We start from the raw sequence: 27,414 nt of genomic DNA, 5'->3' as shown, positions 1-27,414 counted from the left end.
CACCAGGGAAGTCCGAGTTATTGGTTTTTGGTAGTGTTTTTTTTTTTTTGTTTTTTTCATGTTTCTCTTTATCTATTACCCAAACTTCTCAGTTTTGGAAAATTTGCAATTACTGTATAAAAATGAAAAGTATTTGGAAATTACTCTTTTGTCTGATGGTTACATTTTCCCTCTTTTCAGATATATGTTTGCCGTCATGGATCAGTTTGGAGATATATCAGATGGTGAAGTGGACCATTCTTTCTTCGACAGTGACTTTGAAGAAGCAAAGAAATGTGAAAGTAACTCAGTTTTTGACAAGCAAAATGATGACGCTGAAGAGAGAGTAGATAAAGATACGGAAAATGTAAACTTGAAATTTGGAATACAGAGAAGGAAAAGTGATCTTACTGAGAAGGGAACTGAAAGAAATGAGAAAATTTCTCCAGAAGAACACCCCATAGAAAATGATAATATACAAGCTAGGAATTCTTTGTCCTTGACCACTTCTTCACGATCAAAATTGTGTGATGCTACAGTAGAACATAAAATACACTTGCCCATCCCAAGTAGCATTCCCAAAATTGTAAAAGAAGGTGAACGTGATTACTATACAGATGGAGAGGAAAGCAGTGATGATGAGAAAAAGCATCATGTCAGGTCAAAGTCAGCTAAACCATCTAATAACTTCAAGAAAAGCGTAAGTAAAAAGGATTCCAGAAGTAATTCCTCTTCCTCTCTGTCCTCCTCGTCTTCAAGTTCTGATACAGACTGTTCAAATACCGGGTCTGATGTCTGTTTATCTGATTCATCTCCATCATTAAAGAAGCGTCTCTTTGGTGTAACCCACTTGCCACCAAAACAGAAATATAAACTGAGAGAAAAATCAACAGGAGCACAAACTTCAGGTACTAAGCCAAAAGTCGGTGACTACACCGAGGAATCTGAAGATACTGTGACAGATGTCAGTCCTTTATCAACTCCGGACATCAGCCCTGTTCAGTCTTTTGAACTGGCTGCATCAAACAATCAAAAAATGAAAGTTAAAAGGCAAGAGAATGTGAGTCAAGAAGTATATGAAAATGTTGAGGATTTTAAAAATAATTCAAAGTCTTTGAAATCAGACAAAAAAGGGAAAGAAAAACATGAGCCCAGTCTTGCCTCAGTGTCGGCAGTGTTGGATTCCAGTTTAGACCACAGATACAAGGAAAAAGTCTTACATGACACAATGGACCTGAATCATCTTTTAAAAGGTAATTTTAAAAACTGTGTATTGAATTTAAATATTAAACTTAATATTATATTGAGCTTAAATATTAAATGATATGAATTTGCCTTGATTTTTCACTTAAAAAAATTGTATTGTTTGGAATCATTGATATTATCATAGCTTTACCAAATATTCCATTTAAAAATATCTGGAATATCATTGTTTATATTACTGCAAAGCTACTCAGCTAGGACTAGAAACTACTTCATACTGATTCTGTTTAGTGCCTTACAAACTCAAAATGCCTGGAGAGACCAGATGGATAAAGTAAACAAGAGAAGGGGAGCCAGATGTTTTCCCACCTTTGGTAGAGACACAGGCATAAGATATGTTTCACTTTCTTCTTTGAGAAAGGCAGAAGCACTAAGGTTAAAATAACCTGACCTGTTTCAGGGAAAGTGGCAAGAATGCTGGCAAATTAGAGAACTTAAAGTAAACCGTAGGAGACTCTTCAGATTTTAAATGAAAGGCTGAAGAGCATTACTTGGAAGTAATTACCAAGTTGATAAAATAGCATAATTCAAGTTGTAGTTACTTTAAGATAGAAGTATTTTAGAATTAGGATAATCCTGATTGCTGTATTTGTCTCAATTTATTATTACCCATTATTTAGTTTGAAAGGAACAGAATATTCCAGGTGAAATAAAAGCAACTTTGAACTTTATCTTTGACTAGTTAATATAAAACTGTAAAAATACTGAGCTTGCTGGTTAGGTTTTGAGGCAGTTGGAGATAAAATTTTTAAGTTGTAAATAGGACTCACTGTCTTCGTTTGTTTGAAATGTTATTTGAAAGAATAAATCTTCAGCTACATAATTTACATATGGTGGCAATGTAAGGGCATAAGTAAATCCCCTATTTAGTCAAATGAGTCGCATAGATTGATAAAGTGTATTTTGGAGCAGTTTACACTTGTGAATGTTCCTTCTTTTATAGGTTTTCTTTGCTCTGATCGTACCTATTGATTGTTTAGTGTGTCTGAAAAATCAGATTCTTGGCATTGGCTATTACCATCTAGTGGTTAAGACTCTACTCAATATATCTTTCCTGATAAATGCTCATTCAGTCTCTTAAAACTTTCAGGATTGAGTTTTCTATTCTTGCCCCTCTCCTTCTTCCCCTAACAACCAAGAGTGATCTTTTAAAAAATAAATCAATCCTATTAGTTTTCTTCTTAACTCTTCAGTGGGCTTACTCTTAGTTTAAATCCAAATTCCTCATCATAGGCTAACAGACTTTACATCAGTGATTTTCACCCGAGGCAGTATATTAGCATCACCTGGAGAACTGTTAAATTATCAAAACAAACTGTTGAATACTGATGCCTAGGCTCTGCCATGAGATTCTGATGCACTTGGTCTAATATGCAGTTAAGAGTGATGAATGGTTCATTGCTGTCCGTCATATGGATACTTGCCTACATCTCCTTTCCTCTCTCTCTCTCATTACCTCTTGGTCCAGTCACACTCCTTCCTTACTGTTCTCAGAATACTTTGCATTCATGAGGCACTTTGCACTTGCCGTTGGCCTTTCTCTTTGTAGAGGCTACTTCAGTCTGTTTCTAGGGTCTCAGTTTCTATGTCACCTTCTCAGGGATACTCTTTCCGAACATTCTGTGTAGAAGCTGCGTACCCCACCTCTGCCTCTCTGTCACAAAAACATATTTCCTTCCATGAGACTCTGGAATCAGTGTAAGCAACATGAGGGCAGCATCCTATTTCTTGATGGAATCCCCAAATCTAGCAAGTATTGGCACATAATAGACAGTATTTATTTATTTATTTGTTTATTTTGCGGTATGCAGGCCTCTCACTGTTGTGGCCTCTCCTGTTGCGGAGCACAGGCTCCGGACGCGCAGGCCCAGCGGCCATGTCTTACGGGCCCAGCCGCTCCGCGGCATGTGGGATCTTCCCGGACCAGGGCACGAACCCGTGTCCCCTGCATTGGCAGGCGGACCCTCAACCACTGCACCACCAGGGAAGCCCCAATATCTCTAATTTTTTATCAAGCCATTCAGTGTAACAATTTTCACTTAAAAAAAAATTGTAATGGCCACTTTGCAGTCTGTAAGATCAGGTGTATGACAAATTGGGTTGATAATTCGTCAGGTTGAGGGCTGCCTCTGTCTTCATCTCTTCCGGATCTCCAGCATCAGTCCCAGTGCTCTAGCGTAACAGTTTTCAAACTTTTTGACCTTAAGACTAAAAGCACTCTTTTAGAGATTATTGAGGACCCCAGGAAGCTTTTGTTTAGTGGGTTATATCTATATAAATATTTACCATATTAGAAATTAAATCAGAAGTTTAAAAAATATTTATTACTTCATTTAAGAATAGTAATAGTGGGGGCTTGCCTGGTGGCGCAGTGGTTGAGAGTCTGCCTGCTGATGCAGGGACCACGGGTTCGTGCCCCGGTCCGGGAGGATCCCACATGCCGCGGAGCGGCTGGGCCCGTGAGCCATGGCCGCTGAGCCTGCGCGTCCGGAGCCTGTGCTCCGCAACGGGAGAGGCCGCAACAGTGAGAGGCCCGCGTACCGCAAAAAAAAAAAAAAAAGTAATAGTAAACCCATTATGTATTAATATAAGTAACGTGTTCTATACAACATAACTATAGTTCCAGAAAAGTTAGTGATTTTTGCTAGTTTCTAATGCCTGGCAATAGCTGGATTCTCATGTCAGCCTCTGCATACAGCTATTGTGATATATTGTTTTGGTTGAAGTATATGAAGAAAATCTGGCTTTACAAGGATATATAACTGGAAATGGAGCGTTTTAATAGCCTTTTCCGTTAATTTTAGATATTTTTTTGATACCACACCAAGACTCCACAAGTAGTAGTTTCTTAAATGTTAGTTGCAATGTACAATTTGAAACTGATGTTAATTTGTAGTCCATTACATTAGAATTTATTGCTCCGTCTTACATTTTGAACGTATTGTTTGCCCTTGCATGGTTTTGTAACATGATATACAGGTTATTTGGAAAATGTTGGTTCACTGAGCATGTAAATGTTGACATATTTCATAGTACACCATACAGAAATCACAGTTGTTAATATCACTACCAATCTCACTAGAAAGCTCTTGGGAAGCTATCAAACTCAGGTTTATCAAAAATTCTAATTTTTGCTAAAATGCTCAGATTTTATGATTGCCAACAGATACTGTCAGTTGTTTTTCTTGAAGTGACAGGTTTCTTAAAATCATATTTGTAATGCAAAAAATTGGAAGGTAGTTGAAATTAAACCATAAAGGGGCTTCCCTGGTGGCGCAGTGATTGAGATTCCGCCTGCTGATGCAGGGGACACAGGTTCGTGCCCCGGTCTGGGAAGATCCCACATGCCGCGGAGCGGCTGGGCCCGTGAGCCATGGCCGCTGAGCCTGCGCGTCTGGAGCCTGTGCTCCGCGACGGGAGAGGCCACAACGGTGAGAGGCCCACGTGCTGCAAAAAAATAAATAAATAAAAATTAAAAAAGAAATTAAAGCATAAAAATCTATCTGATGTGATAATGCAGACTGCTCCTAATGTTTTGTATTAATAATATGCATCTTAATATATTTGCTGTTTCTTCTGTGTCAAATGTCTATTGCTACATTGTTCTTAATAATTTCTACTGTGATTTATATGTGTTTAAAAGTAGCAGCCAAACGTTTGGCATTATAAAGTATCTTACAGAATTTTCTTAGATTAGAAAAGTAAGTATATTGAAAATAAACGTTACAGAAGATAAATGAAAATGTATAATATGACTTGTAGGTTCATTTTAAGGGCTCACTGTTCCATTTTTTTATTCTTATAAGTACTGTTTGATTCCACAAATTATAAGCATCACTCCATTCTAGGAATGAGAGAGGACACAGCCAATAAAAATCTTATCTTGCTTTAGGGAGAAAACATTTGACCCTTTTGGAATTGTCAGGTTTTAAAAAAAACCATCTAATGGAAAATAGTCTGTGATATCTGAGCTTTTTGTTCAGTACCATCAATGATTATCTCTTTGTATTATTTAGGGTGATTTTGGATGTAAGAAACAGAAATTCCTAATGAAACAATGTTTCTCACATAACAAAAAGTCCAGAGATAGACCAGCTTGAGGGTTGACTGACTCAGTGGCTTAAAAATGTCCTCAGGGACCCAGGTTCTGTCACTGTATTCCCCCAGCCCTAGTGTTGGCTTCATCCTTAGGCTACCAAGAGATGTCTGCAGCAACTTTTACTATCCACATGCAGACATGACAGTGTCCAGAGAAATGGAAGCTGCCTCTACGTCTGGCTCTCTTAGAGTGGAGGAACCTTGAACTGACTTCCACTTATGTCTCATTGCTCAGAACTGAGTTACACTCCCATTCCTGAAACAGTGACTGGCAAGGGGAATGGGATTATTCCAGGCCAGTAAACTCACTCTGGAGTCAGGGTTGGGAGTCCGGAGAGGGAGGTCAACTTCCTCTTAAGGACATAGCTTCATGGGGAGGAGCTAGGTGTCTTAAAAAAAAATAAAAAAAATAAAAAATCAGGATGTGTTAATAAGTAAGAAGGAGGGGAAAGTAGTGTCAGGGAGGAGAAAATTTTCCCCTTCTCCTTCTTGAGTTCTTTTGGCTGGCCTAAAAATTAAATTGAGACAAAACATTAACAGGAGAAAAAAACAAATTTAAATCGTACTTACGGAGGTCTCAGAGAAATAGGAGCTAAGAAGTAACCAAGGCAGGCAGCTTTCATACTTTATAGACAAACAATAAATTTTGTGAGGAATTGACAGGACAAAGAAACTTAGGTTTGGGTTTTTAATTAGTGAAGAATCTTAACAGGGATTGGGCTTGGAGTAGTAAATCAGCAAAGAAGAACAAGGCTTGTTTATGCAGCCTTCTTGGTCCCAGGTTCCCTATCACTGGTGATAAGATTGGCTCTCTCCCTCCTGGTACAGGGAGGGCACCTTTCACATTGAGAGATTCAGTTCTTGTTTTCAGGGAGACAGGAGGGTCAAAGTGTCATTCCTGCACCAGCTTTTTCTTAAGTAACTTTAATTCAAAATCATCAATATGGCACTTTGGCATATTTGGGGGTGACCTGCCCAGAACCCCAGCAGTAGGAATATATGCTAATTGGGCAGCCAGCTTTATCCACTAGGCCAGAGCTTCTCAAACTTCAATATACATACAAATCACTTGGGGATCCTGTTAAAATGCAGATTCAGGTTCAGTTAATCTAGAGTAGAATCCAAGGAGCTACATGTCTAGCCAGCCCGATGGTGATGCCAATGCTGCTGATTCAAGGACCCTAGTCTGAGTATCAAGACATTAAAAAAACTACCTGGTCCCACTGAAAATAATTAAGGTGTATCCTCACAACTCGTAGCTAATCCATTTCTGAAACTTTTTAGATACAGAAAGCCTATATATTTTTAAGTTGGAAAAATGATAATCCACCCCAAATCCCTTATCCGTTTCCCAAATATAATTGAAACACTGGTTTAACCCGGAAACTGAGCTAAAATGTAAAAGGAAGGCTTTATTCATACTGCTGCACCGTAGGGAGCCCTGATCGCAGTGACCTGCCAGTAGGCGGTATTCAGGGCTTCTAAAGGCACAGGGACAAAGCAGCGTTTTGCCCGTTGATACATCTGTTATTGGAGTCAGTAATAAACCACCAAAGATTCTTTATAGTAGTAAAGTATTTTAAATACTAATTTTGGAGATCAGTCTATTGCATAAGGTATTTCTTTAGATTTTTCAAATTATTTTTCATTCTCGGTTTACCCAGTGAAGCTTTTCAGATCCAAGAATATTTTCATTAAGTTTTCTTCATTTCTTTCATTAAGTTTTCACATGTCCAGTTTCCACGGACATGTGAGATGTGATGTGTGCCTGGCCAAGCTATGCCCCTCTGCACTCATATCTCAATAAGCCTTATTACTTCCAACATTTACCCCACTCTGTGGGCCTTTTAGGCCTCCTTGGCTCACCTAATTTCTTCACAGCCTTTTCCACTTCCTGGGAAGTTAAATTCACTTAATGAGAGGAAGATGATAGTGATAATGGTAACACATTTTGAAAAGTATGAGCAGGACCTGTGATGCCATCAGAGAACAGCTGAGTAGGAACACAGCATGCTCTGCATCCTCTCAGTTTAAACATTCTCACCAGCTCAAGTACAGCTACAGTAAAACACTTCATTCGTTCAGATAGTGAATTCTGAGGTAAATATTTTGCAAGCTATTACAGCAAATATTGGGTGAGACTTTAGATAGGGATGCCTCTATTAGCTAACAGTGTTAACATTATTTATTGGTTTAAAATGTTTTGTTAATAAGTTTGTGAGTTCAAACTAAAAAATATTAAACCTGTGAAAGAAAAGTTAATAATAAAAGAACATAAAATCAAGTGTCCCAATTATAGGCCATGGGATAATGAAACAGTGTTGAACTTGAATACTCACACAGAGGGGTGAAGAAAATTCTGAAAGCGGAATCAGAACCTTTTAGGCTGGGGCTTCCCCGGTGGTCCAGTGGTTAAGACTTCTCCTTCCAATGCAGGGGATGTGGGTTTGATCCCTGGTCAGGGAGCTAAGATCCCACATGCCTCGGGGCCAAAAACACCAAAACATAGGGACTTTCCTGGTGGTGCAGTGTTTAAGAATCCACCTGCCAATTCCGGGGGCACGGGTTCAAGCCCTGGTCCTGGAAGATCCCACATGCCGCGGAGCTGCTAAGCCCGTGTGCCACAACTAGTGAACCTGCGCTCTAGAGCCTACGAGCCACAACTACTGAGCCCACGTGCTACAACTACTGAGCCCGTGCGCCTAGAGCCCGTGCTCCACACAAGAGAAGCCACCACAATGAGAGGCCCACGCACCGCAACGAAGAGTAGCCCCTGCTCGCTGCAACTAGAGAAAGCCCGCACCCAGCAACAAAGACCCAACCGCAGCCAAAAATAAATTAATTTTAAAAATAAATAAAACAGAAGCAATATTGTAACAAATTCAATAAAGACTTAAAAAGAGCAACTTTTAGGCTTCTGGGTGTCATCCACATGACCATAGACAAGCAGTAACTTTTCTGTGCCCCAATTTCTTCATTTGTAAGATGGGGGTAGTTGATATAGGTTGCTAAGGTCCATTCTAAATACAGGGTTCTGGGGTTCTGTGAGAATGTGAGAAGGGAAAGTCAGTGGAGACTAGAATTATTAGACATCTTACTTTGGGGGGACTTCCCACTCCCATCCCCAGCCTTCCTTTGCTGTACAAATGCCGAAAGGGTATGATTGGAATTAGTTCTTTGGCCTTGGGCTGTTTATCCCTGAATAGGCAGAGAGGGCATTGAAAAGTGGAGTAGTGGAGGAAACCAAAGTTAGGCATTGGCTTATGGCTTGAATGGCTCCTGTTCGGAGAGCAGTGAAGTTGACATGACTAGATTTTAAAGTACCTTTCATCCTTTGTAACGGTAAAATGAGGTCAGTTTAGGAAGAATCTGGAGGGCGAAACAGAGATGGTTTAGAAATGCACCACTTCAGATTTTACCACCTAGATTCTGTAGGAAATAATTAGATTCATTATTAGAGGGTGTATCCTGGGAAGAAAAACTAATATAAGAGAAAGAAAACTAATATAAGAGAAAGAAACGGGATAAGGAAGCATTGATGAGCAGAGAAACCTGTCAGACCTATTGCTAAACTGATAGCAACATAGGAGGAAATGAAACAGTATGGTATTCAAGGGGAAGATACAGCCCCCGTTACCCTCGGTAAGAAAGAGGATGCCCACACTGGGACTAGTGGCTGCTGGCACATCCCTTGGCAGCACGTTGTTTGTCTTTGCTGGCAGGCTGCAGCAGACAGGGTTCAGATAGGCAGGCAGGAAATCTCAGATACCCTCGGCCCACCACCAGATACTACCGAAGGTTTGATAAAAGCTCAAATCAACAGAGGCACCATGCTCGTGTGAAGAACCTAATGCCTGAAACAGTGTTAAAGGAGCAAGCTCAACGATTTTAGAGAGGATCTGCAAGGACAGAACTATTTTCACTCGTAAAGCGAAGGCATGATTTGCTTTTCACTCTCTCCTGTCACGTGTGGAGCTTTCCAGGGGCTACATGACAATGACAGCACAACAGAGTGAGTGCAGAAGCAGATATGAGAATCCAGCTGTCTTCTATTAAGGCAGGCATTAAAATATTTGCAGAAATGTTCAACTCTGCTACTCTTCTCACTAACCTTTTTTATAAAAATGTGATGTTCACATATCACTGGTTTATTGTTATTTTCAGACGAATTAATACCTTAAAATTTTCCCTTTTAACTTCTAACATGATAAATATTGATAGATGTAATCCACATAAACATTCTTTGGGGTCCCCAATAATCTTTAGATGTAATGAAAGGGTCCTGAGACCAAGAAGTTTAAGAACTTCTATTCCAGAAGAATGGAATTAGAATATAGCATTTGTAGTCAATTAGAGAAAAAAAAATTGATCATAGTCTTCCAAAAGGGGGAAAAATGGGGAAAAAAGAAGAAATAACCAAAAAAGCATTTTTTAAAGAAATAAAATTGTGAGAAAAGAGATCAAACAATATAAGTAAATGGTTTTATCAGAAGATAATATCAGAGGGGGTTAAAATTTTTTAATCAAATCCAACCTGCAAAGATATTTTAAAAAGTATAGGAGGAATGAGCTTTGATATGCCAAACAGGTAACAAGGAGAAAATAGAAATATCAATCTTAGTAGTACACAGAATAGCATTCAGGATGTGAAAATTACTGAAAGGGACAAAGAAGAGTGTTTTACATTAATAAACTGACCAAATATGCTAAAAAGATTTAATAGCCATTGATTTAAAATGTATAATAAAAGCAAAGCAGAACTAGATGATCAAATTGGTTAGACCAAAAAAAAAAACAACAAAAGCATAAACTACCTGCTTGTAGACTGCTCTTGGCCATGGGTATTTTGTTTGTCTATCACACAGAAAAAATTTTTAAGTGATGAAATATCGGTTTCTGTTGCTACATAGCAAATCACCCCAACATTTAGGGTATGGAGAGACTCAAAGGCAGGAGTGACTTGACAGCTGGGGGTCTGGAATCATCTGAGTGCTGGTTTACTCACACGTCAGATATCTGGGCTTGGGGTGACTTGAAGACCAGGGCTGCTGAGTGGAGGACCCACGGGTGGCCTCTCCTCGTGGCCTGGCTTCTTCACATACCGCAGCCTCAGCGCAGCTGGCTCAGGGCTCCAAGGACAGTGTTCCAGGAAACAAGGCACAAACCTCATCACCTTTTATGACCTAGCCTTGGAAGTCACATAGCATCATTTCTTCCATGTTCTATTGGTTTAAATGGTTATAAACCTTCCCAGGGCATAGACGCTTCTTCTTAATGGGAGGAGTGTCAAATAACATGGACATGTTTCAAAACCTCTTCAGTCCAGCCTCTGGCCATACACTGATTTACATTCCTCCCCAGTGCAAAAATGTTCCCCCTTTCCAAATACATCCTCCAACCTGGAGATCCAGGGTTTAAATCGAGTCCAGGTGCGGCTGTGGCTCCTCGGGCGTGGTTCCTCGGTTATAGCTCGAGTACTTTGAAAATCTTCTGCCGGGAGAGACTAGGAAGCTGAAGTAGTAATTATACTTTTGAATCCCAAAAGTCCTGACTCTTATATTCTGTCTAAATTTTGCTTGAAAAGTGACCAATTCCATTTTTTAAAATTAATTAATTTATGTATTTATTTTTGGCCGCGTTGGGTCTTTGTTGCTATGCGTAGGCTTTCTCTAGTTGCGGCGAGCGGGGGCTACTCTTTGTTGCGGTGCGTGGGCTTCTCATTGCGGTGGCTTCTCTTGTTGCAGAGCACAGGCTCTAGGCACGCGGGCTTCAGTAGTTGTGGCTCGCAGGCTTCAGTAGTTGTGGCTCGCGGGCTCTAGAGCGCGGGCTCAGTAGTTGTGGCGCACGGGCTTAGTTGCTCCATGGCATATGGGATCTTCCTGGACCAGGGCTCGAACCCGTGTCCCCTCCATTGGCAGGAGGATTCTTAACCACTGCGCCATTAGGGAAGCCCCCCCCCATTCCTTTTCTTAGTTCATCTCTTTCTATCCTGTCTTATTATTGTGGTAAAATAAACCATTGATACTTCCAGGATGCTGGAATCCTTGTGCTTGGGCCCCTGGGCCAGCCAACAAGGGGTGGGGGGGTGGCCTGTGTCTGTCTCCGTTTTTGCTGAGCCTTGGGCTATATTGTGTTGGTCCACGCCATCACAGGCCTGCCGAGATGCAAAGGAAAGAGACCAGAAGAATGTCACAGAAGTTCTCATCTGACAAGATGTTCATAAAGAAGACAAAGAAGCTTAGTAAACTTAGTTATTATTCCTTGAATTGTCACCTCTCAATTCTAAGAGTTGGATTTTTTTTAAACCTTTAAAAACCATTTTAAAAAGCAAATATCATTGATTTTTTTAAATAGGGATCATGAATATGCCTACAGGATGGATTTTTTTTAAGAACTAATATTATGTGAATAAGGACTTAATATGGCTTGGGATAAATTTTCCATTAATAACATAACATATTTAAATGCTGTCATATCTAAATTAGCTTAGGTGCAAGTTAAGCTGGTACTTCCAGTAGTTAGATGAATCAAGAAGTGGCTCTAGCTATGATGGACATATTGAAATACTGTAAAGAGTTTGAGCAAAATTGTTTCATTAAAGAAAATTAGGAAAAAGCAATATTTCTTAAATGTGTGACTTTAAATATGTACATATTTATATAAATATGTTTGTATCCCTGAAAGTTTATTCAAGTTAACTTTTTTTAGATCTTAACTGGAAAGACAATGGATTATATATTGGAGGTTGCCATGTGCTGAAGCACACAGCAGCCACTTCAGAAAAATGTGCTAGTGATAAATAAATAACATCCAACATATACTTCTCCATCAAGGAGAGTTAGAATGCTATCTTTTTAAATGAATTAGACTGAAATTCTTGTTTTATTTTATTTTTTAGCTATTGCCTTCTTTTATTTTTAAAACCTTTTTTAAAATGATATTAGGAAAATAGCTTACTTGTAATTCCCTCTAGAATTTAATTTTAAAGCCTCTCATAAATGGCTAAATTAATCAAGAAACCTTATTAAATTCTACAAAATGGATATTTCTTGGAAGAAGATACTTCAATTATATATAGTACAAATATATCTTTTTATTTTATATATTTTTTATACAGCAGGTTCTTATTAGTCATCCACTTTATACACATCAGTGTATACATTTCAATCCCAATCTCCCAATATCATGCCACTCCCTTCTGGCTTGTAGAGTTTCTGCTGAGAAATCAGCTGTTAACCTTATGGGGATTCCCTTGTATGTTATTTGTCATTTTTCCCTTGTTGCTTTTAATAATTTTGCTTTGTCTTTAATTTTTGTCAGTTTGCTTACTATGTGTCTCGGCATGTTTCTCCTTGGGTTTATCCTGCCTGGGACTCTCTGCGCTTCCCAGACTTGGGTGGCTATTTCCTTTCCCATGTTAGGGAAATTTTTTTGACTATAATCTCTTCAAATATTTTCTCAGGTCCTTTCTCTGTCTCTTCTCCCTCTGGGACCCCTCTAGTGAGAATGTTGGTGTGTTTAATGTTGTCCCAGAGGTCTCTTAGGCTGTCTTCATTTCTTTTAATTCTTTTTTCTCTATTCTGTTCCACAGCAGTGATTTCCACCATTCTGTCTTCCAGGTCACTTATCTGTTCTTCTGCCTCAGTTATTCTGCTATTGATTTTTTCTAGTGTATTTTTCATTTCAGTTATTGTATTATTCATCTCTGTTTGTTCGTTCTTTAATTCTTCTAGGTGTTTGTTCTTTAATTCTTCTAGGTCTTTGTTAAACATTTCTTGCATCTTCTTGATCTTTGCCTCCATTCTTTTTCTGAGGTCCTGGATCATCTTCACTATCATTATTCTGAATCCTTTTTCTGGAAAGTTGCCTATCGCGACTTCATTTAGTTGATTGTCTGGGATTTTCTCTTGTTCCTTCATCTCGTACATAGCCCTCTGCCTTTTCATCTTGTCTATCTTTCTGTGAAGTAGTTTTCGTTCCACAGGCTGCAGGACTGTAGTTCTTCTTGCTTCTGCTGTCTGCCCTCTGGTGGATGAGTCTATCTTACAGGATTGTGCAAGTTTCCTGATGGGAGGGACTGGTGGTGGGTAGAGCTGGGTGTTGCTCTGGTGGGCAGAGCTCAGTAAAACTTTAATCTGCTTGTCTGCTGATGGGTGGGGCTGGGTTCCCTCCCTGTTGGTTGTTTGGCCTGAGGCGACCCAGCACTGGAGCCTATGTGCTCTTTGGTGGGTCTAATGTTGGACTCTGGGAGGGCTCATGCCAAGGAATACTTCCCAGAGCTTCTGCTGCCAGTGTCCTTGTCCCCACGGTGAGCCACAGCCACCCCCCGCCTCTGCGGGAGACCCTCCAACACTAGCAGGTAGGTCTGGCTCAGTCTGCTGTGGGGTCACTGCTCCTTCCTCCTGGGTCCTAATGTGCACACTACTTTGTGTGTGCCCTCCAAGAGTGGAGTCTCTGTTTCCCCGTCCTGTTGAAGTCCTGCAGTCAAATCCCGCTAGCCTTCCATGTCTGATTCTCTGGGAATTCCTCCTCCTATTGCCAGATCCCCCAGATTGGGAAGCCTGACGTGGGGCTCAGAACCTTCACGCCAGTGGGTGGACTTCTGTGGTATAAGTGTTTTCCAGTTTGTGAGTCACCTACCCAGCGGTTATGGGATTTGATTTGATTGTGATTGTGCCCCTCTACCGTCTCATTAGGTCTTCTCCTTTGTCTTTGGATGTGGGGTATCTTTTTTGTTGAGTTCCAGTGTCTTCCTGTCGATGACTGTTCAGCAGTCAGTTGTGATTCTGGTGCTCTCGCAAGAGGGAGTGAGCGCACATCCTTCTACTCCGCCATCTTGAACCCCATATATATCTTTCTAAATGGGTTCCTATTCAGGTTTTGTCATTAGTGTGGTATGGTTTTCAACAAACTACCAACCACTAATTTCCTAAGTTTTCCCCTCAGGAAGCCACTGTTACTCATTTTTTTTAAAGTTTCTGTAATCTTTGATAGTGTTCAGTTTAAGCTTTGGGAGGTAGATTTACAGTTTTTGTGACTTTGCTCAAAGGATTTAACTTTTTTTGCACCAGTCACATTTTTTAAATGGAGTTTAAAATGCCTCTTTACCTTACAGCACTGTGCTTTTAACAGTATAAAATACTAAGGAAGTAAAAGAGTTTACATAAAGCTACACTCTAATAAAAACAAATAATGGTTACTCTAAAAAAATATTGTTAAAACAAAACAAATGTACCATTCTGTTAATCTGATATAAGGTATTCATTTTTAGCACAGACTTAAGCCGAAACACTGAGCCAGCTTAATATTTTTAGAAACTTCTGACAAATGTTTAGTAATAATTGTGACTTACTGAAAATTGTTATAATAATGAAAATTTAAGAATTTAGCATGTTGATAAAAGCTTCATTTGATAATCATAGTATGGAAAATATTTTTCTCTGTTAAAAACTCCTTTTATATAATGTATTTATTTGGCTTTTGTTTAGTCAGGAATAAAAGTTTGACTTTTATACAAGTATTTGTTTTAATGCGAATATTAAGGTCATAAATCTTGTGTAGTAAAATATTTTCAGGTTAAGTTGAAGGTTTCAGAATATTATGGGTTTGCTTTTGCCATTTTCTGGCCATTGTTTGCATTGCTGAGGACATTTTATTTTTTGAAGTATACCCTCCAACCAGTAAGAACCATCTCAACTAAGTATTGCGTCAGTACACTCCACCAGAGGTTTCTAACTTTTAAACTGCCTTAGGAGAACATAAAACGAATGTGACAAAGGCATTTTCCATAAATTATACCAGCAGTGTACAACCAGTGCCATGAACATTTCTCATTAAAATATCTTCATGGTTTTATATTAGCATTTTATTCCCAAAGAACCCAACGAGCAGAAAACTCTAAGCTGCCTCTGAGTTTTTTTCTACCCAATTGTAGTCTGGATGTCACTGGCATTATTTCATACATCCCTTTTCATGACTTAATGTAATTGTTTCCATTTATAGGAGCTAAAGCATATACCATCATATTTCTGTGCTACTTTGTTTAGCCATTTTCCCTTTTTTTGCTCACTTCTGTAGCTTTTCTGCAATTAGATAAAAAGGGACCACAAAAACATCACTTTGATCAGCCTTCAGTAGCACCTAGGAAAAACTACTCTTTCACAAGAGAGGAGGTGAGACAGATTGATCGGGAAAATCAGAGGCTTTTGAAAGAACTGTCGAGACAGGCTGAAAAACCAGGAAGCAAAAGTACGATTCCAAGAAGATCGACTGGTCCTCCACCTAGGTTATATCATAGTGCTCTCAACAGACAGAGGGAACAACAAAGGATTGAAAGAGAAAATTTGGTAAGTAACTGAGATTTTTTTTAGTCATCAAAGAAAATGCATTTGTACTGATTTGTTAGTCCAACTTTCAGGAAACCCAATACAGCGAAATTTTCTAACTTACTTATATAAAAGTAGGAATAGATACGTATGGCCTGAAATACATGATGAGCTATGAGCCTGGAAGGTACAATGTATGCTTTTTTATCCAGGAAACTATATTTTAAGGGAATATTAAATGAAAATACTGAAAGCTCCATTATTTATTTGACTATATCTGTGGAATCACTATAGTAGTACAGGAAATGGTGTCCAAGGGTGAGATACATGTCTCTTCTGGAGAGCTAAATCTATTTCACTTCATTTTATCCTCGAAAGCTAAAATAATTTAAATATCATTTATTTTAAATAATAAATACATTCTCAGAGAGGTCAAATTTGTTGCCCTGCTGCTTGAATGTATGAAAGACATTGATTGTTAAAAACCATATAAGTACGCTTTGATGTCCTAAGGAATATATATGGAAACTGTTGAAAATCTTCACATTAAAACCTATTTATTCATAGCATATCATTTTCTTTATAAAATGCAGTTCATAGTAATTGATGATATTTATTGAGCTCTTTAATGCTGGGCGTTGTTCTAAGTGTCTTCTAAATATTAGCTTATTGAATCCTGACAATAATTCTTTCAGGTAGGTACTTTATTTTTATCCACATCTTACAAATGGAATAATTGAGACCTAAAAGGGTTAAATAATTAATCCATGGACAAGGAGCTGGTAAGGAAGTGGCTAAGCCAAGATTTTAAACCCACGTAGCATCTTAAACTAAAATTAGACCCTTAATGAGCACATACATTCAGAGCTAAAATAATTGGTAAAGCTATTATTAAAATTACTAGAATAATTAGCAAAATTCACCCTCATTATGTTTCGTCATCAGTACAGTTCTATTTGACTATATACTTAACCTGAACTTGCAAGAGTAACAACTCCTGTGAATTTCTTTGTTACCATCACTAGCACCAGGAGTTGGCGAGCTGGGTTGGTATATTTACAAAAATAGTACTCTTGGGCCCTTTAGGAGAGTCACCCTGAATGTGGCAGGAAGTAGGTAACAGCAAAACGAGTTGAAGTGAGGTTGGTGGGTAGTGAGCTACATGATAACTTCCTGCACGTCACTCTGGCAGTTTCAAGATTCATTCATGATTTTAAAAAATTTGGAATTAGTGTGTGTCACGAACATCTGGTTTTACCTTATTTTCACTCTCCCACATGGCTCTGGAGTCTTGTTTTATTTAACAAGCAGTTGCATAGTGCATGCTGTTTTACAATTTTAGGTCATTTAATCCTCGTAGCAACCTAAAGACACACTTACTGTTGTTGTGGAGGAGAAAATGAGACACTGAGTAGGGCGCAGGGACTTCCTCAAGGTTAAACAGCTAGCAGGTGGCAGAATCATGTCCCGGTTACCTAGCTTTGGGGTTACTTTTTTTTAACAGCTTTTTTGAGATATAATTCACATGCCATACTCATTTAAAGTGTACAATTCATAAGTTGTAGTAAAATATACGTAACATAAAATTTGCCATTTTGTTTTTAAGTGATTGGTTCAGTGGCATTAATTACATTCACAATGTTGGGCAACCATCACTACTACTTATTTCCAAAACTTTTTTGATCACTCCATACAGAAACTCTGTACCAAACAATAACACTCCGTTCTCCCTTCTCCTCAGCCCTTGGTAACCTCTAATCTACCTTCTGTCTATAAATCTGCCTATTCTAGATATTTCATATAAGTGGAATAATGGAATATTTGTCATTTTGTGTCTGGCTTATTTCCCTTAGCATGTTTTTGAGGTTTATCCATGTTGTATCCTGTATCAGAACTTCATTCCTTTTTGTGGCTGAATAATATTCCATATATGTATGTGCTGCATTTTGATTCCCCATTCATCTGATGGTGGACACTTGGGTTGTTTCTACATTTTGGCTACTGTGAGTAATGCTGCACGGGAACACTGACTACAAGTATCTGTTCAGGTCCCTGCTTTCAGTTCCTTTGGGTGCATACCTAAGAGTGGAATTGCTGGGTCATATGGTAATTCTGTGTTTATCTTTTTGAGGAACTTGGGTTTACTTTTGAGAAGCTGAAGCCATACTGTCTAGAGGCTTTACTGGTATGAACAGGATGAAAACTGTTAAGCAGCTTCTGTTTACAGCTTTTATCATCCCCCATATCAGTGGTACATCTCAGCTGTTTTAATAAACAGTGAAAAATTACCACTATTTTATTCTTTTTACTTTGTATGCTTAGTAATATGTATATGTGAGCAATATTTTTCTCCATTTCATAGTAAGGTCTTATTTGTTATACTCTAGGACAGTAGAATATAATGTGAACCACATGTATAATTTAAATTTTTCTAGTAGCCACGTTAGAAAGTTCAAAGAAACAGGTGAAATTATTCTGCTATAATATTTTAACTGACTAAATCAAAAATATTTCTTTTTAACATGTAAGCAATATAAAAAATTGAGATTTCACCTTTTTTTGGTACTAAGTCTTTGAAATCTGTTGTATATTTTATACTTAGAGCACATCTCAATTTGGACTAGCCACATTTTAAATGCTCTGTAGCTACATATGGCTTGTGGCTTTGGGCAGTGCAGCTCTGAAACAAAAGCTTAATTCATAAGAAGTGGAAAAAGTAGCTTAAAGCTAAACAGGAAAATAAACATAATTTATTATAAAATATTGTTACGTTATTGTAAGGAAAAATAATCTTCCAGATTTATGCTTAACTCTTCACCATCTATACCAAAATAAAACTAATTCTATACCTTTTAAAATTTTTTCTTGGCTATTCCTTTGCATTTATTCTTCATACTGACTGACTTTTTTCTTTATAAAAAGTTTTTTTATTAAATTTTTGTTGGAATTGTGTTGACTTTACATTTTAATTGCAGAGTGTTTGGCACTCTTAAAATATTACCTTCCTATCTAGAAATATGGTATGTCTTTCCATTTACTCAAGCCTTCTTATACTCTACCTTAGTAAGGTTTTATAGTTTTTTTTAAAACTGTATATTTTTATGCTATTGCCATGAAATTTTTCATTACATTTTCTAATTGGTTACTTTTGTAAACCATCACTTTTTGTGTATTTATTATATAAGCAGCCACCTACCAAATCCTTATTTAGAGCCACATTGGCTCTAATAGTTCCTCAGGGTGAGATGATATACTTTTTAACCTGTTTGCTAAACTGTTCGTAGTCAAAACACACATGCATGGGTACAGGCGTGCTCATACAGCACTTTTGTGTCAGGTGTACTGCACAAGCAGGGTCCATTACTTTATAATTTTCATGATTTATAATTCTTCATTTGCTCCATCTCCAGTGATAGAGGCCAGTTCAGATGGCTAACAGGCATGATGACTAAAGCAGTTCTGTTCCAGTACTCTCAAATTAGTTCCTTAGTAATCCAGAGGCTGTTAGACTTGAGACAAAGTAGTGCTGTGCAGAAGAGGTAGAAAAGGAGAGCCCTCTATCCAGTAGAGGGCGTGCTTGCTACATATAGACTCAATTATATTAGAACTTCATTATTTCAAAAGGGAACAAATTTTTTAATTCATGAATTTTGAAATATTCTTGTTAAACCATGTCTCTTTATATTCATTTGGACATAATATGAATTCTGTTTTTATGAAAGAGTGCAAGAATAACCTTAGCAGAAGGAGAAGGGGTCAGTGAGGATACTTTATAGTTTCACCTTACTCTAAAAATAATGAGGCTATTTCATGCTCTTAAATGTATGTCCATCAGTTTCCTGAGCTGTGAAAAGGGGGTGGGGAGAGGAGTAATTTAATAAAGTAAACCATAATCTTTCCACTCATGAGTTACTGTGTTAAAATATTATTTTTAAAGTAAAAGTAACGCATGTATGGGGTTGGCCAAAAAATTAGTTCGGGCTTTTGTAACAGCTTACAGAAAAACCCGAACGAACTTTTTGGCCAACCCAATGTAAATTTATAAAATTCAAACCAGTCTTAAAAACATTAGATGAGCAATAAAATCCTTCCTCCCTCTTCTGTTCTTTGTCTGCTGGTTTAGGGAGGTAATGTTAGATAGATGTGAAAACTATTAGAGAGTGATATGTTGTCACAAAGATGAAGTTTTAAAGCAAATCTCATACCAAGTATGAGTATTATCTGTGGATTAGTCAGTACCTTTGTTCCAAGGTCTTGAAATAATTTACAGTTCACTCGCTTTGGTTTTCCTCCTCTGCTTATTGTCTATTATCTCCTTCCATAGAAGAAAGCAAGCTAACGATAACTGAATACAACTCCAGCTATAGACAAATATGTAGAACAGTCGTGATTGTCCCAGACTGTAGGACACTTGTTACTCTTTAATGTCCTTCGGGGTCTTTGCTTTTTCACTTTAGAAACAATAAAGCAACTCTCCTCTGCCGGCAGCTGCAGAAATCATTAACTCACTGTTTGTCCATTCATTTGTTTTAACCTTTCCACCTCAGAAGACAGGATTCAGGCTGGGTTAATTTTCTTTCGAAAAAGAATGATACTTCCTAGATAGAACAGAGATATTTGAACAAACTGTTCGAATTCATTATTAGAATCTGATTTGAGTAGCAGTTCTAAGATTTTGTAAACCATAAATGGGAATATAAGTAACCATTCTTACATTTTTCAATCCATTAAACAGATATTTGTTTAATGTCTGCTATGAGCTATGTAAGAAACTGGAATGGATATAAGAAAAAATATAAAATACTGCCCTGTCATTTAATATATAACTTAGCTATGAAGATAATACTAGAGTGTGTCAAACAACTAGAAAATAATCAAAGCAGTATTAAGGATAGCAATTAATATTTAATAAGTCCTTACTATATGCCAGGCACTGTTCTGAGCATTTTAAATGCATTATCTCATTTAGTACCCTAAACTGACTCTTTGAGTTGTATTTCATTGTTAATATCACTATTAAGTCATTTGACCAAGGTCACACAATCAATGGCAGAGCGAAGGTTTAAATCCAGGTCTTTCTGACTAGAAAACACATATTTTTTTATCACTCAATTACAAGTGTTACAGTATTCTGACCTATCATTTTTAAGTCTTACTCAGGAGTTGTAAATTGATGACTAGATTGAAATGTATATACTTTTGATGTTAGGGTTTCTACTGTAATCCTTCATATTTTTATCAATATATTGTTTCTACAAGTAAGAGCTGTTTGTATCTGAAATCATTCCTTTAGCTTTTGCTGAGCTTGTTGTGTTCATATCTCACACAGATACATGGCACGGTTCCGTGTGATTTGGATAGCTGAACCAAATCATTGCTCTCTTATTTCCCCAGGTTTCTGCATGTAAACTTGATAAGTGACATATCAGCATTACAGAATGGGTTTACTTTTTGCCTTATTGTTAACTTATTTCCAAATTGATTTTGATCACATTACTTTATATGTTTTATATCTGATAAATAAGCATTGCAATTTTCTTAAAGTTTGTAAAAGAAAAATATACATACAACCAAATGAATAAATTTAGGGAATCAGCAGTTTATCTAAAAAACATTGAGACTTCTACCAGCAAGAAAACAAAATTGGTAGGTAACTGAAAATACCAAGTTCTCTGTGCTGTCCATTCCACCGTGCACAGCTCAATGGGTAGTTAATAGGATAATCAGATAAAACAGCGAATGGTTCTCTACCCAGTAAAATACATTGATGATGTGACACTCAGCAAGTTTCTTACTCAGTTATAAACTGCAGGTGGAGGAGCTATATTAGTTGGTAGGTCTTGGCACCTAAATTGTACAGGTTCTCTGTCTACAAAGAGAGAAAGACAGCATGTTATTATGGAAAGACCGTAGACTTTATAGTCAGGTGGAACCACAGATAAATCCTGACTCTGAACTCAGCAAAGAGAACCGTTACTCTACTTGTGTAAGACTTCACTGAGGAGTTGACTCTTTTCTACCTTTTGAAGGCTCAGAACTGAAGAAGGCCATTTCATGCAGGAAGATGAGCTGGTAGGCTGAGTCCTCTGGGTGGGTCCGGCTGCTTCTTCCTGTGTCCTGCGCCTCTGCCGTTTGTCTGCAAGCTCCTTTCATTCTACAACCCTTGCTCTCCTTTCCTCGATAGCTCTTCCCTCAATATTCTGGCTTCTCTGGAATCGCGCAGGAACACACTGATAATGGAGCCTCAGAATAGCAGGGCGGGAGGGGGCTGATAACAGTTGAGAACAAGTTCTGGAGACAGTTGGTGGTGGTGAACTGTAGGCTTAAAAATGGTTAGAATGGTAAATCTTATGTGGATTATACCACAATACAAAGATAAAACTAAGTTGAGGGAGAAGGAAAAAAGATTGTCCAGAGAAAACTTGTCCTATGACTAAACTCATGAGGCTAACTTTATAATGTGAATCTTAGTGCAGGACAGCATTCTCTTTTCAAATAAAGATCAACTTGCTACAGAGGAAGTTTAAGTCAATAAAGAAAATAATAAAACACAACCATGGATCAATTCCCCCATCCATTTGGTCTACTTAAACATTCCTTTCTCACCGAAGCCTGTGAAAATCAAACAAAAGAAACTCTTTCACCTTCTGATTTGTGAAGGAAGGATTATGAATAAAATTAGGGACATTACACATTAGCCTCTGTTACAAAATCGTATTAATGCACATACCACGCTACTGGATACTGTCTTGCCTTGGCTAGTTGGTTTATACAATCTTTAAAAACCTTTATGTTCTGTAGTAGTTGATTTCAAACTTCTTAAGAGCAAAAACTTTTTTTTTCCAAACAATTTTATGCAGAATCTTCAATATATAAAACAGACAATACAGAAAGCATGGTTGGGCCGGTAGAAATTAGGAGTGGGAGACCTGAGAGGCCGGCCCACTGGCCTTTCCTCAACGTCCTAGGAGCCCTGAGGCACCACTGGAAAGTAAACAGGTTGACAGTCACTGCTCTGTGTGCATATATAGATAGAACTTATAATAGTAGCTTAGATATGTTCACAGTCATTTCTAGGGTTGAACACTGGGCTCTTAGCATTATTGCTCCCATTATGTCATTTCTATGAGAAAATCAGGTTTAATGTATTTCAGCTTACAGCACCTTTTCTAAGATTGTAACCCGACAAAGAAGAGAGATGTGCCTACAGTCGGTTGTTAAAATCATAGCGGTTTTGGTTAGCCATAGGTTAGGTGAAAACCCTTAGATTTTCCTGAAAGTACATTATTTGAAATATTTTTTCACAGTGACTTAAAGTCTTTTCTACTTCATTTTGTGAATTTCAGGTTCTAGAAAGTATTCGCCTTTTTAAAAAACTATTGCTATTTTTCTAACGTTGGCTTTTAAATGGGTTGTCTTTAAATGAAGGCTTTATTGAAACGGCTTGAAGCTGTGAAACCAACAGTTGGTATGAAACGCTCAGAACAGCTGACAGACTATCACCGCAACATGGGTTATTTCAGCTCATCCCCGACCTCCAGACGAGTGAGGTCCACTCTTGGCCAGTACAGCCCGTTAAGTAAGCATACTCAAAATTATTTTGTACTTGTTCGTGTCTTTTGTCCTTTTAAAAACATATAACTTCGGTTCTTATGATAGAGTTTTAAAATGCTGACTTCTGGAATGCTGTCTGTTGTTTTTCACTGGCATGCTTTGTTTTATTTGTGTTACTTCATTAATTTCAGGTTTCATTTACAGTGTATAATGGCAGCATAGGAAGGAAACCAGGAGAAAAAACAATTGAAAATACCAGTTATCTCTTAGATAATGGAGGAGACACTTTTACTTTCAATATGTTTATTTAAGGAAGAAATGAACAGATATGCTATTTAAAGTCGCTGTAACATTCTCTTTAGCCAGTTAAGAATTTTTAGTAGTATCTTCCAGCCCTAATATGTGCTTTTTCTTCCTCATTGGTAACTAAAAGAAGAATTAGCAAATCTGTAGTCATCATATTAATCCCTCTTAATACTTAATATATGATCCGTTACATGCCTGGCCGGTAGTGTGTCCCGGGGTAGTGTGTCCCGGAGAATGCAGGTGGGAGTGACCACTGAGTGCTAGGGCGTGTGATGCATGGAAAGGCCAGACCTTTTTTCCTTACAGAAGTCTGTGCTGTTAGTTCATGTACGTGTTCAAAACTATAAAGTCTGGAGATTCCCTGGTGGCGCAGTGGTTGAGAGTCTGCCTGCCGATGCAGGGGACACGGGTTTGTGCCCCGGTCCGGGAAGATCCCACATGCCGCGGAGCGGCTGGGCCCGTGAGCCATGGCCGCTGAGCCTGCGCTTCCGGAGCCTGTGCTCCGCAACGGGAGAGGCCACAGCAGTGAGAGGCCCCCATACTGCAAAAAAAAAAACAACAACTATAAAGTCTGTAGAAGCTAATCCTAAGAGAAAGTTGGAACTGCTTGTAATCTTAAACACTCAAATGACTAGTAATTCCATTCACTCATCCTTCAAGCATCATTTCCTTGGCAGAGTTCATGACTAAGAAAGGGTCTTATTCCAGTTACTCACACTTAGTATTATGCCTTGAAAGCAGTAAATTATTTGTTGAATAAATGTATAAATGGTTATACATAGAGATTTTTTTCCCACTTGAATCCTTTGAGAAGCTTTTAAAAACATTTATTCCCACTCCAAATCTATTGAATCAAAATGCCCTAATACAGCGTTTGGGCATGTTTGTTATTATATTTTTAAGTTCCACGGGGAATTCAGAAGTACATTCCTGGTTGAGAATCACATTAGACTTAAAAACACCTGTGAGATAGGGAAGACAATTTTATTCTGGGCTTCAAGATAGGAGAAGAAGTTTATTAGATGATGATTTAGTTTAAATAATTCAAATCATTTCTTATTCTTTATATATTTTCAGGAGGAGCTTCCAGGACATCCAGTGCTACCAGTGGTCTCAGTTGTAAGAGTGAGCAATCAGCTTTTGACACATCCAGTGGCCTGTTGCTAAGACCTAAGCCCCCTAATGTCCGTACAGCTTGGTTATAAAAACTCTTTTTACTTTAAACATTGATCATCAAATTCTTATTGAAGTGCTTTTGTATATTACTATCATTCTCTGTATAAACATCTAAATACTTCTTTAAGCAATTTAAGGTGTACAACAGTGACTTGTAATTTATTGTAATTTGATGCAAAATTGTTTTGAAAAAGACAATTTAATATAAAATCAGTGTTTCCTATGAGGAGGAGTTTATAGGAGACTTGTATGTATTTTACAGAGAAATGGTAGTATGCCGGTGTATTTTCTCAACATAGAAATTGGTTCAGCTGTCAGACTGACAAAACAGTTGTGATAGCATCGCTGAATGTTGGACCCAAGATGTTTAGCTATATAGTTCTTGTTTGTTGTTTTCTTCATTTCTTGTAAGCTTTATACCATGAGCATAGCTCCTGACTGACTTTGTTTTCTCTTTGCTTCAGAACTTGGGCAGTGTGACTTATAACTTAATTGTAAGATAGTTATTATGAAACAAATCTTGAAATTTGTTTTCATTGGTGGAGCTGATTTAGATTTGATGAGCAGATTGAGTGAAGCTTGAACTGGGGCAATCCTTGGGATTCACCAGAGGTGCCTACTACTTCCGTAGAAGGGAACTGAGTTAGATCTCAAACACGTTATCAACCATTCTGAACCATTTCAAACTGTGAGTATTAGAAAGCTCAACTTAGAAGCTCCTCTTTCATGTTTTTATATATTCAGGGAAAGTAGTTAATGATTCTGAGAAATTAGGTTTCTTTAGAGCTACTGCATTGTGAATAGTTTGTCCAAGGACCAGATCATCATAAGCAAAAGCAAGTATCTATTGAATCAGCAAAATAGCACCACCAGTTTGAAGAGCCAAGAAGCAGATCCTGAGTTGTGTCAGGACAGTGTTTTAAGTGATGCTGTTAATGAGTTGTGTTATCCTTAGAGTTTATTGTTTTAAGTGAGAAGAAAAGAAAGAAATGCATTGTCTCGCAGCTATAGAAATTCCAGCTAGTGTTTTTAAGGGCTGAAAAAGAAAACTAAAAATGTGAATGATAAAGGGGAAAAAAATCACGTTTGTTGAGGCTACTTTAAATGTCAGCTAACTTTCTTGCTTTCTTGCTTTGTTTTGGTTTGGGCATTTGTGTTGAATCCTGGAAGTATCATTTTTATCAGTCCCACTTTTAAAGTCCTAATAATCTTAAACAGAATTAGTAATGGCAAGTAGGGTGTAATATAGTTGACTTTTAAAATTAGAATATTTTTCTGTCAATCTAAAGGCTCTTATATTATACAACAAAGTATATCTAGGTCATGTTGCTTCTGCTGTCCTAATTATCACTGTTTTCATTACTGGCCTTTTCTGTATACCTTAAAATGTATTGGAAAGTTTCTATATTAAATGCTAAATCTTTCTTTTTCTTAGTGTGGATTTTTTATCTGTAACCACAGTAAGATTTGTTTTTTGTTTTTCTGGGTTAACTCAAGCTCTGTAGCGTGCACGCCGAACTTACTTTTCTTAATACCTTTGGCAGTAAGCCAAACTGCATTTTACTGAACATCAATTCAGAATTTCTTGGTCTTAGTTTGTCTTGATAGATTTTGTTTCGGATAGGGCCTGTGAAACGTGGGAAGAATGGGGTTAAAAAATTTGTGTGAACACAACCTGATTGTGAGATTTTTCTGCTGCTTCCTTTGAGCTTATAATGTTCCTTCGCTGTTATTTGATATTCTGTTCTGGTGAACAGATTTTTCCATCACTTAGTGCTCTGCTTTATATATAAATTTTAGCTATACTAAACCACGGTTTTTGTTTTGTTTTTTAACTTACTGCACTTTTAATGTTTGTATAACAACCTATCTTTAAGGAGCGATATGATAATGTTGAATTTAAAATTCAGCATTTGAATATCTGCTCAATAGTGAGTTAGCCAATTTTTTTAAATTGATTTTTAAGTTGTTAGAGAAAAAAAGGTATGAAACCTTTTATGTAATAGCATTAGTCTCTGAATACATTTTGTATGGTCTTTGCTACCCTATGTCAGGATACAATTATAATTTTATAGATAAGGCTGTACTTTTATTTTTGATCATTAAATTTTTTTTCTTTGAATTTTGATTTTAGATACTAATATAATGCCTTTAGTTTTTACTACGTTAACAGGGGAGGTTCATCTAAGTATTTCTGATAACAGGGGTTCAACTTGAAGTAAAAGTCAGGAAGAGCAACAATATTCATCTTTTCAAAGTGGAATTTACAATTCTGTTGTCATGATTCATTTATATGATAAGTATAAATAGAGGGACAGGAGTTGAAAAATGTGATATTTCTGATATAAGTCAAGGTACTTCTAAGATGTCATAGTTTAAGGGGTGTTTTTATGAAGGAATCATAAGTATATTATTTTCATTTTCAAGAACATAAAAAAAGTGAAGGATCCTCTAGCACTGCTTTACATTTGGTTCACTTGTACCTAAGATATATATTTTGAAGATTTACACGTGCAACTAGAAATTATACTAATCCAAGGTCTACAATTACTAGGCAAGGTTCTTATTGAGAGTTATTTTCATATCTTTCAAATGTTAAACTGATGTTACATCTTTTTAATAAGATTCTATGAAATTTTTTTTTTTTTTTTTTTTTTTTTTTTTTTTTTTTTGTCACGCTTTCACTTTTTTTCCTCTTTCTCTTTGTTTGTGC

General features: G+C 37.5%; 1 protein-coding gene across 2 annotated transcripts in view; it reads left to right on the top strand.

The window, feature by feature from the left end:
• The window catches only part of CFAP97 (cilia and flagella associated protein 97), a 33,479-nt gene extending 7,354 nt beyond the window's left edge, over positions 1-26,125 (top strand). For both annotated transcript variants that reach the window (XM_027122639.1, XM_027122638.1), the window contains exons 2-5: positions 181-1,232; positions 15,418-15,686; positions 23,094-23,244; positions 24,603-26,125. In XM_027122639.1, coding sequence (XP_026978440.1) covers positions 185-1,232; positions 15,418-15,686; positions 23,094-23,244; positions 24,603-24,730 — 1,596 coding nt within the window. In that variant the 5' untranslated portion in view covers positions 181-184 and the 3' untranslated portion in view covers positions 24,731-26,125. The remainder of the gene's footprint in view (positions 1-180; positions 1,233-15,417; positions 15,687-23,093; positions 23,245-24,602) is intronic.
• Positions 26,126-27,414: the final 1,289 nt, after the last annotated feature.

The sequence above is a fragment of the Aethalodelphis obliquidens genome, unplaced genomic scaffold (assembly GCF_003676395.1).
Source record: "Aethalodelphis obliquidens isolate GAN/ISIS:26980383/991018 unplaced genomic scaffold, ASM367639v1 scaffold25, whole genome shotgun sequence".
NCBI classification, from domain to species: domain Eukaryota; kingdom Metazoa; phylum Chordata; class Mammalia; order Artiodactyla; family Delphinidae; genus Aethalodelphis; species Aethalodelphis obliquidens.
The sequence above is the reverse complement of the archived record's forward strand: the minus strand, read 5'-3'. Positions and strand labels throughout refer to the sequence as shown.